This window comes from Epinephelus lanceolatus, chromosome 10, assembly GCF_041903045.1.
Source record: "Epinephelus lanceolatus isolate andai-2023 chromosome 10, ASM4190304v1, whole genome shotgun sequence".
NCBI lineage: Eukaryota > Metazoa > Chordata > Actinopteri > Perciformes > Serranidae > Epinephelus > Epinephelus lanceolatus.
The window spans coordinates 14,971,104-14,981,476 of record NC_135743.1 but is presented as its reverse complement, the minus strand read 5'-3'; the positions used below and the strand labels follow the sequence as shown (position 1 = coordinate 14,981,476).

At 47.1% G+C, this 10,373-nt stretch overlaps 1 protein-coding gene across 1 annotated transcript in view; it reads right to left on the bottom strand.

The window, feature by feature from the left end:
• Positions 1-5,618: 5,618 nt before the first annotated feature.
• grin2db (glutamate receptor, ionotropic, N-methyl D-aspartate 2D, b) overlaps positions 5,619-10,373 on the bottom strand; it is a 66,317-nt gene continuing 61,562 nt past the window's right edge. The window contains exon 16 of the mRNA XM_033640962.2: positions 5,619-9,216. Within this exon, the coding sequence (XP_033496853.2) occupies positions 6,010-9,216 (3,207 nt within the window). The 3' untranslated portion in view covers positions 5,619-6,009. The remainder of the gene's footprint in view (positions 9,217-10,373) is intronic.

Genomic DNA, 10,373 nt, shown 5'->3' with positions numbered 1-10,373 from the left:
AAGTCTGACAAGAACCGAGAAACCTGTGAGAAATATATGCATGCAAGCAAGCGCGCGCGCACACACACACACACACACACACACACACACACACACACATACACAAATACCGCACACACACACACACACACACACACACACACACACACACACACATTTTGGCAGAGGACTGCCTGTCAGAATGCCAAAGAAACTACTCTTTGAGCTCTCCATAAATTTGCTTTGAAGGAGTTCTGACTGGGTAATAGCTTGTATGGAAAATACTGTCACAAGAGAAAACACACACAAACACACACACATGCCCGCATGGCACAAACACAATCTCAAAGCCCCTTATTTATAATCGCATTCGTGACAAAAGAATTGGAAGGAAACACAGCACCACTGGCATTAATTAAAGAGAATCATATTTTATGAAGCAATTCTCAGGAAGTAAGTGCAGCACTGACCCTCCAGCCCCACCCCAGACAGACAATGTCAAATAAACTAACACATTTAAATTAGGGCATAGACCAGACCAGTCTGGGCTAGGAGCAACATCACCCTACTAGCAACCCGCCTTAGCAACCCGTAAGTAGGCCTATAGTGTTGGCGAGGTTACTAGAGCAGAACTGGGCCTTTGTACAATGCTGAAAACACACACACACTGGTTTCTGTGGGTATATGTGCCCTGTCACTGATGTAGGACAAGCTTTTCATGGTGCAACATGCAGACCCCAGACCTGGTGAGTACAACGTGTGGCACTCCTGTGTTTCCTTGATATAATTCATGGCCGATTAAGCCGATGAAGACCCTGTTTGAATGCTGGAGCACCACACGTATTGCTTCCCAGGTAACGGGCCAATAGAGAGAGGAGATGAGCTTGAGGCTGCACCAGGATCTCTTACAAAGTCAGGCACTAGACTGGCCTGGAGCACGCTGCACTAGGCTGGACTGGACTGCTCATTACATACAATTTGACCAGACAGTAGATTTGATAAATCAACGCAGGTTCGGACGACAAGGTAAATCAAAAGACGAGCAAGTCAGGAAAGTAAAACAAATTGAATCAGATGACGCTAAACAGGAAGTGATGGATCAGACTAGGCAGGACAGTGCAAAGCAGGACTTTACAGAAAACTCTGACAGATACAGCTCAAAACAGGCAGAACAGTGAATGTGTTTAACTTCCTCTGGTAACCAAATCTCTGAACCAAATTTAACACAAAAGAAATTAGAGTCGTTACAGTGTGTGTGTGTGTGTGTGTGTGTGTGTGTGTGTGTGTGCATTCTGTGAGAGTGTAAGTGAAGCCACACGTGCGCCTGTGTGGGATGATCAGACGACTTGAGGCAATGCTTTAGACTGCAGCTTAGTGAGGGCTAGAGGAAGATGAGGATCACTGGCGGAGTGATGTACGCATTGTGTGTTAAATATGCATGCACAGCAAAATGTGTGTGTGTGTTTTTCAGAAATAGCAGGAGAGGAAAAAACAGGAGGAGAGTACTACAGAATCATGCTGCAGTGGGCTCACACAAATGACAAGTGCACATGCAGTACACATACAATGAATGGCATGTACCCTCTCAACATAAAAGACATTCAATACTGGGGAAACACAAGTGAGGACACGGACACACACTCCTGTCCTGACTGGTTTGAGGCTATCAGTGATATGGATTACATGCAGGGGCAGCACAAACTGATGATTTAAAGATCAGGTGATCAACATGATATTGACACTTTCTCATAGCCACTTGAAGCCAAACCAGTCCAGTCTAGATCAGCATAGACAGCAGACACTTCACCACCATGCTGCCCCTCAGCACTCTTCCAAAGTGAGCTTTTGAATATTTCACCTCCCACTGATTAAGGTCAGGACTGAGCAGAGGGGAGCATAGCAGATCTTTGACCAGTGCTTTGGGGAAAGTGAAGGACATTATGCTATATTACCCAGCAGGCACCAGGTGGTGGCGGTGCAGAGGACACCATGGCAACGCCATGAAAATGCCATGGCAACACCATAGCAACTGTGGCCTCATTTGCTCGCTGGTGGTGTGGTACAGCCCAGACTTGCTACAGTGGCATGGTCGTCAGATACACACTTCAGTCACATCAGTAATAGTAACATTATTCATTAATTATTTCATCAATCAATTAATTGATCATCATCATCATCAACAATCAGTCAAAAGGAGCAAGAACACAGTATCTACTGGTCTCTGTTTTTTGCTAAGTGAGAGACAGACAGAGGAATGAGCTGATTTAAACCCAAAGTGATCAAAGGAAAAAAGCAGAAGGTCAATGAATGGGTTAATTAACAAAGAGATGTGACCACCATGTGATGAAACTTTAAAAGAGGAGAGATGGAGAATGTTCATAGCTTGTTAATGAAAACCAGGAGAAAGAACCGCAGAGGAGAGCAGGAGAAAGCAAACGAGACAGCAGACTGTGTGAGAGAAACATACTGATGTGTAAAAGCAGCGAGTGTCGAAAAGTAATGTTAGGTAGTACGAGAGGAGTGACAGACTGATAGCTATAGTAGATACAGATGAATAGAGAGTTTAGACTTTTACTTGTCTTTTTTGTCACAGGCACTAATGTCTTCACAGTCATATAGGAGGAATCGAAATTCAAAAATGATTTCAGTGTCTAGAATCGCTACAAAGCTAAAACATTTAAAACTATTTCATCTAACACTTCCTCCAAATATACCAAACTTAACTAATATATATATATACCTGTATGTATATATATGTATATATTTATTTGTACATATATATTTCTTTATAGATAAATGATAGAATTCAAATGATAATTGAATACAATAAAATATCTCAGTTAAATCACAGTATAACATGGTACATTCTCAAAAACATAGTATATTTTAATATATTCTTTTTTCTCAGCATAAAATAAAATAAATGAAACAAAAATAAGCCAGAGGGTTTTTAAGAGTCACTTCTGTTCATGCAGTCACAGACTTAAGTATTAGCGCCTCAATAGAAATCAATAATGCTCAATGACATACCAGGTTTAAGCCCTGTCGATTGGTTGAAAATGACTGTGTTCTACTACACAGGAAGCAGTCGAACTGTTGCCGTGGTTTCCACTGTCGGGGTGCAGAGTAGAGCGAGCTTACTACCTCACGGAAAGGTGGCTGCCCTGGGTCCTAAGCATTTGCTACAATTGAACTACACAACCCTCCCACCACAAACCTTTGAGATTTCATTCAGCTAAACATGCAATGATTCCGGGGCTTTCCAAAGGATGAGGAAACGCCAAAAGCATTTCTCTAAAAACAAAGACAGGTTGTTTTAAAAAATTTGCCCCAAGCAGACCTAGAAAAAAAGCAATCCATGTGCAGATAAAAGGTACAGTCTGCCCTCGTCGAAAGGCAAAGGAGTCAAAAGGGGAATTGAGAAGGTCAACTAACCCTTCGATCTGTGACGACATGCACAAACACAACGCACAGTCCCTCACATAGCAGGTCAACTCCCTCCCCCCCTCCCCTCCTTCGAGCCATTATCAACAGCATCCAAAAAGCTACAAAGTCTAAAAGTAGGTGTTCTTTTGCTACATCATGTCAAAGCTACATTCAACTACAATAGAAGAAGAGCTGGGCTGTGGCTGGTCTTAGTGTGAGAAATGAGGTGGATACGTTGACCTTATGAAAATGGAGAGTGTACGCATTGCAATGTTGGCACAGTTTACACAGTAGATGGCTTTTGGCACAGCTCACAGAAGGTACAATGCTACCGTTCACTACTCTCCCCCTGAACACATAGCATTTCGTATTCATATTGGTCAGCCAGAGCCAGGTGCGGCAGATTTTAACTCATTTATTACAATCACATCGGACCAAATTAGATTAAACCCATCCTACCTATAAGGAAATCAGCGGAGATGTGGAGCATCTGACTCTGCCTGAAACAAATGATCTAGAGGAAAAACAATTACAATGTCTCAGATGCAAACAGATGTGCCATTGCATCGCCGTCACATTGAAGGTGGGAATATTGCTCAAAGTCAAACAGTCATCTGATAATCTTGATTACAGGAGTTATTACTGACTGCATTCAGTGAAGTCTCAGCTATTGTATATGCACCTCAAATTGGAGTTTAAAACATTCACAGTATATCGTTCAGTCTTATTTGCCGAAAGGAAACAATAGTCAAAGTACCTACGAGATCATTTCCTTAGCACAAGTGTCTGTTTGTTATTTGAATCTCGGTAACGATGAATTTTATTGTCCATAATAGCAACATGAATTAACATCAAGTGAGTAGTTTTCCACATATCAGCAAAATATATTACCTGTAGATTGTGCAGTTACAACTGTGGCACACATGTCTGAAAAATACAATGAAGAATTGTGCTTCATATAATCCATCATCTACAAACTCTGCCTAACAGGACAGTAGTGAAATATAATAATATCCTAAGAGAGCTTTTACAATGTGCTGCACTTGGTTTAATTTCCCCTTACTTCCTCTGAATAAATCCTGACTGGCCAGTTTAATAAAAAATAATAAAGTTCATAGCTGCACACCATTGTTCTGTATCATGTAGCTACAATTATTAAACTTACCACCAAGCCTCCTGCACAAATGTCTCCACAGCTTATTTGAATATTATGCAGCCATCTAGTGCCAATTACAGATATTGCACCAAGCATCCCCTTGATCCACTAACATGATGGTGAATTATGCTCACATGTGGAAAGAAAAGATGGGGCTATATCTACAAAAAACAAAATACTCGGAAACCAATCTTGCTTAAAAGCTGTTGAGTGAAAATTTGGCGCTGCTATTGAATCATTCCCACTTCCAACACTAGCCACATCCAGCCTCCTCTTTATTAAAACACTAACACAGTGAGAGAAATATATTGATAGAATAAAAAAGAGGGCCATGGGGAGAAAAGTCTGAGTAAGAAAGAAAAGAAAAAGACGGACATAAAAGAAAAATTTGCTACATGTCTTTTTTGTTTCTTATTGTTATTTCTCTTTTAAAGTTCAGTTTGTTGTTCAAATACTTTGACGCTCAACTGTGTTCGAGCTCTGGTTGGACCAGCGGTGACATGACAAGCTCCAACAGGGAGGAGGAGAAATGGTTCCTGTTCAATCTGATTGGTTAAAAGGGTTTCTAGTAAAACATGACATCACGTAGATGGTCCTGGGGTAGAGCTAGATGGGCCTGATGGTGTCAAAGGAGGTCAAAGGGCAAATAAATAGCACTGTCCTCACTGCCCAGTGAAAGGTGATCAGGCAGAGTGCATGAGAGAGCTGACTGCATTGCTTTTCATATCAACTGATTTACAAAAGGGAAGAAGAGGGGGCAGTCTCTCCAACACCAAGAAGCAGTCCACCAATCCAGTTCAAAAGCCAACAGCCAATGAGGACACGGAGCCAGAGTCTATTGACCCAACACTGGCATCTTTTGGGAGAGGGTGGGTCTCTCCACATCCCACCAAGGTGTGTTTTCAAAGCCAGAGGGAGGGAGACGTTTTGAGCATATATCTGTGTCTGTACGTGTGTGTGTGCACTCGTGCATGTGTGTATCTGTGTGTACAAATATGACATCATTACTCACAAGTTGGAGACTACTCTTATCCATAGCTGTGACTCGGGGAGGGGAGGAGAACCGAAGATGACATCACAAAGCTCAATTCTGAGCGGAGGAGAAGTTCAGGAGCTGCTGTCCCCGGTGATGCAGCCTCGCCTTCACTCTCGTCGTCATGGGAACCATCCAGACGGATGTAGCTCACCCTGGTGTGGCGTCTCACTGTCGCCCTCACGAGAACGCGTACAATGGAGCGGGTGGCGGTAGCGTTGCTCTCACACAGAGCAGTGTTTGCAGTAGAACTACTGTCCATGTTAGTTCCCGCAGTGATGGTCGCTAGTTGATTACCTATGGTCACCAAGGCAGCTATATCTCTGGTGTCATCCCTGGCTCCAGCTGCCATGGCACCACGGTTCTCAACAGCTGTGGTGCTCGCTCCCACGTCTCCCTCTCTCCTCTCCCCCTGTCATACCTCGCTCTCCAGGCTGGAGAAGTGGGCCGACCCTCGGCGTGAGCACAGGCTCTTGGCTTTGAGTGGCAGGTGGGGGGAGTAGAACCTCCGTGGCTGTGGCACCGAGCGCAGTCTCTGATACTGGAGTTTGGCACTGGCCGAAGCCTGAGCCTGGCCCTGGCCCACCATCCCTACCCCTGCTGGTGGTGAGACGGAGGATGAGGAGGGCGGAGGCGGGATGGGCATCGGGAGGGAGGTGGGAGACATGGACGGCTGCTGGGGTGGTGACGGTGAGGGCTGAGGTGGATGGTCTGTGGGCTGTGTGCTGAGGCTGAGGTTAGATTGGCTGCCTGATTTGGCCTGACTGGAATCTGGTTTGGGGGGCAGAGGCTTGGGGCGAGAACCCCCGCTGAAGCTGTGGCAGTGGGGGAGAAGCTCTTCCTGGCTATGGGAAAGTGCCGTGGCTCCTCTCTTGGAGTGGGAGGTGTGCGAGCGGCTGCTGGGGTGTGGGTACGGGTGGGGCTGGGGGTAAAGGCTACAGGAACACATGGTTGCCCGTCCTGATTCTTCCCCTCTGTCCCTAGCTCGCCCCTTGCTCTTCCCTCCTCCACTTTTCCACTTTTTCTCTCCCTTCACAGGGATCTTGTCCATGGACCAGTATCTCCTGGGTGGAGGGAATGCTGCGGGGGGTGGCGGCCACTGTGAGCCGAGCCCTCCGCTCCCTCCCCCTGAGCCCCAACCTACTCCTGGCCCTGAACCCCAGAAATCAGCACCAATCCATCCTTCTGCCCGAGTTCCTAGCAAAGAATCATCTCGACTGTTGATACTGCCCCCTTTCTCTCTGGAGGGGTAGGTGCCGAAAAACCAGCCTCCTCCACCTATGCCTCCGATTCCAGAGCTGCTCCCCCCTGTACCTCCCTCCCAGTATCTTTCAAAACGGCCAAACTCCCCTGACGAACCCTCATCTGAATAGCTGTCCTCCGCCCTGACCCTGTCCCTCTCTGACTCAGACACTGCCCCCCTACCTGCTCTCCTTCCCCTCTCCTCTACCCGGTCCCTCACTCTATCCCTCTCCTCTTCTTCCTCCTCATCATCATCCTCATCATCCTCAGAGTCCCACTCAGGGAAGGAAAGCCCTTCTCTTGTCTGTGCTTTCTCTTTTTCGTAATGCATTAACAAAGGACGCCGCTCTCCGACCCTCCCGCTGTCGTCTCTGTCAATCCCTCCACTTCTTCTCCTCTTGGAGGATGGAAGGAGCGGGTGGAGTGATGTTGGAGGAGTATTAGAATCATCTCCTCTGCCATTTACCCAAAATTTGACTGATGCAGGGAGTTTGTGGAGGTTAGGGTAGCGCTTATTAGGGACACGATGTCTGGAATGAGAGCGTGAGGATTTGGGACGCCTCTCCCTGCTCCTGCCACTGTCCTCCTGTTCCCTGTCATTGCCCTCATCTCCTCCTTCTCTCCTACCTCTGTCCCTCTCTCCTTCCCATGAATCCCTTCCCTTCTCCGCAAATGAACTCCGATACTGGGTAGAGAAGGAAGAGTAGTCTTGTATCCCTCCTTCCCTGTCTCCTTCTGCCTCCCCTTCCCTTTCTGGCTCTACATCTCCCTCCTCTGGCTCGGAGCGTCTTCCCCCAATTGATTTCTTCCTCTTCTTTGTCTTTAGCTCCTTTTTCTTCTTCTTTTTCACCTTTCGCCGCTTCCTTTCTCTCTCCCTCTCTCTTTCCCTCTCTTCCCTCTTTTTCCTCTTTTTGTTCTTTTTCTTCTTCTTCTTCTCTTTCTCCTTCTCTTTTCTCCTCTTCTTTTCCCTTTTTTGCCTCTCAGCATCTCCACCCGCTCCGCCCCGCTCTCTCTCGCTCCAGCTTGCCCACCACTCTTGGAGCTGGGACAGTTGGCTTCCACCTCTTTCCCTCTCTCGTTCCCTTTCTCTGTCACCCCAGGATGTGCGTGGTTTCCTGGGGGGTATGGGTGGTGGCAGGCGCCCGTGGCTGAGGGAACGAGGCCGGATGATTGAGCGTTCCCTCTCCCTCCCCCTGCCGAGGAGGAGGCTTGACTCTTCCGTCAGCTCCTCATCGTCGTCGTCATCCTCTCCATCTAGTCCTCCAGTCCTGTCTCGTGTGCTCCTGGAGGAGCTGTAAGAGTAGGTGGGAGAGGTGGAGCGAGAAGATGAAGCAGATGAGGACGTGGATGTGGATGAGGTGGTCGACGAAGAAGAGGAGGATGTATAGTGCAAAGATGCAGAGGGCGAAGGAGGGGTGTAAGAGGGGCTGAGGGGTACTGGCACAGGAAGTGAGAGCGGGGGAGAGAGGGGGCGTGCCCGCCTCCCTCCTCCCTCCCTCACTCCATCTCGTGCTCCTCCCCTCCGCCCCAGGGGCAGAATGTTCTCATACAGTGGCCCTCCAGGCTCTTTGGGCTTCTTGGGCCTCCGCTTCCTCCAGAAGGATGACGGGAGAGGGGGAGAGGGGTGTGGCAGCGGGGGTGTAGGAGGCAGAGGGGCCTGACTCTTAGGAGGCAGTCTCGGAGTGCCCAGAGGTTTACTGGCCCCTTTCCCCTGACCTCCGCTGCCACCTCCCACCGCCCTCTTCCCCACCCCGTGGTCCATGCCCTTCTCTGAATAGAAGGCCACACTAGCTGGAGGGGGCTGGGGGTGGCCCCTAGGCATAGTCTTGGGGGTCTGGGACCCTGCCTGCTGCTCCATGCAGGGCCCCAGTCCCTCAGGGTCAATGGGACCATAATATCTCTTATAGCCATCAAGTCCCCCACCCCCTCCAGCAGTTGAAGCCCAGTTTGGTGGCACTTTCTGAGCAAAGGGTCCCATGTCAGTGATGGCCCCTCTTACAGCCAGTGGATTAGTGGCTGTAGCAGATTTGGGCAGCCTCCAGCGATCCACCACAGCCAGTCTGCGATCTGGCCGGGGCAGGAAGGTGGAGCAAGGGAGGGGTGCACCGGCAATGGGGGTGTTGGAGGGACCCAGTGCTGTCCCAGAATGCACCACGGTGGGAGGAGAGCCCGGTAGAGGTGTTTTGTAGACGGGCTGTGGTTGCTGCTGTTGTGGTGGTTGCTGCTGTTGCGCCATGGCCATGACTGGGTTGGTCATAGACGTTGAGACAACATGTGGCTGCGAGGGGACTGTTACCATCGCAGTGTGATGGTGAGCAGGCAAAGATTTAGATCCACCTGGCGCTGTTTCATCCTCAAAGCTACAGCAGCTATACATGCCCTGTGGAGAAGAGAGCACAAATAAAGACCACAGAGTCAGAGTTTAATGGAACAGTGTGTAGGATTTAGTGGCATCTAGAAGTGACGACTACAGATTGCAACCAGCTAAAACTTCTACAATGTGCCAAGCATGAACTTATGGATAAGGATTCCTTTAGTGTTCACTGTTCAGGAGGTTTTTACCAGGAGCCAAATTATCCTCAGCAGTCTCCTCCTCTCCAAAACAAACAGACCCGGTGATTTAAACCGGTAAAAATGCTAAAATAAAGCAGTTTCCTGTAACAAATCAGTGTTTCTCAGATGCTGTTTGGCTCATTGCAGACATACTGCTAGCCCAGCACCTGCTAATGTTTGGTAATTTTTTTTCCTAATAACTTAAGGTCCAGACTTTCAGGAGGTTTTCACCAGAAGTCAAATTATCCACAGACGTCTCCTCCTCTCCAAAACAAACAGATCCGGTAATTTAAAGCAGTAAAACACTGGATAGAGCAGTTTCACATTAAAAAAAATCAGTGTTTTTACAATGCTGCTTGTTGCTACGGTGGCCGACATGAAAACACAAATGGCCCCTGTCTAGAGCTAATGTTTGGTTTGTTCACTCTGGGCTACTGTAGAAACATGGCAGTGTAACATGGGGGACTCCGTAGACGAGGTCCCACTGCCTACGTAGATATAAACAGCTCATTCTAAGATAACGAAAACATGACGATTCCTATTTTCGGGTGATTATACACTAAAGAAAACATGCTTATATGTTTCATTTTTGGTAATATATCCACCTCAATGCCACACACTGAACCTTTAATCGCAGAGTAACATGAAAATAGAACAAACAATATATCCTGAGATGAAAAGTTCAACCAATTAAATGCTGTTTTTGTGATAATGTAAAAATAGGTACAACACAGATGCAGATTTCACACCACACATGTCCAAAAAATACTGTATTACTGTATGTGCATGAGAGATAAAGGGACAGAGAAAGAGGGGAGTGGATGAGGGTGGAAATCATAAAGCAGCAATCCAAATAAGTTCCAGTTTTCAAAAGAAATGCAAGATTGCTGTTTTTCAGATAAACATCCATTCCTATTTATAGTACAGTAGTGCATTGTTTGGTTAATGGAATTGCATACATAAATGCATAAATTACAACTGCAG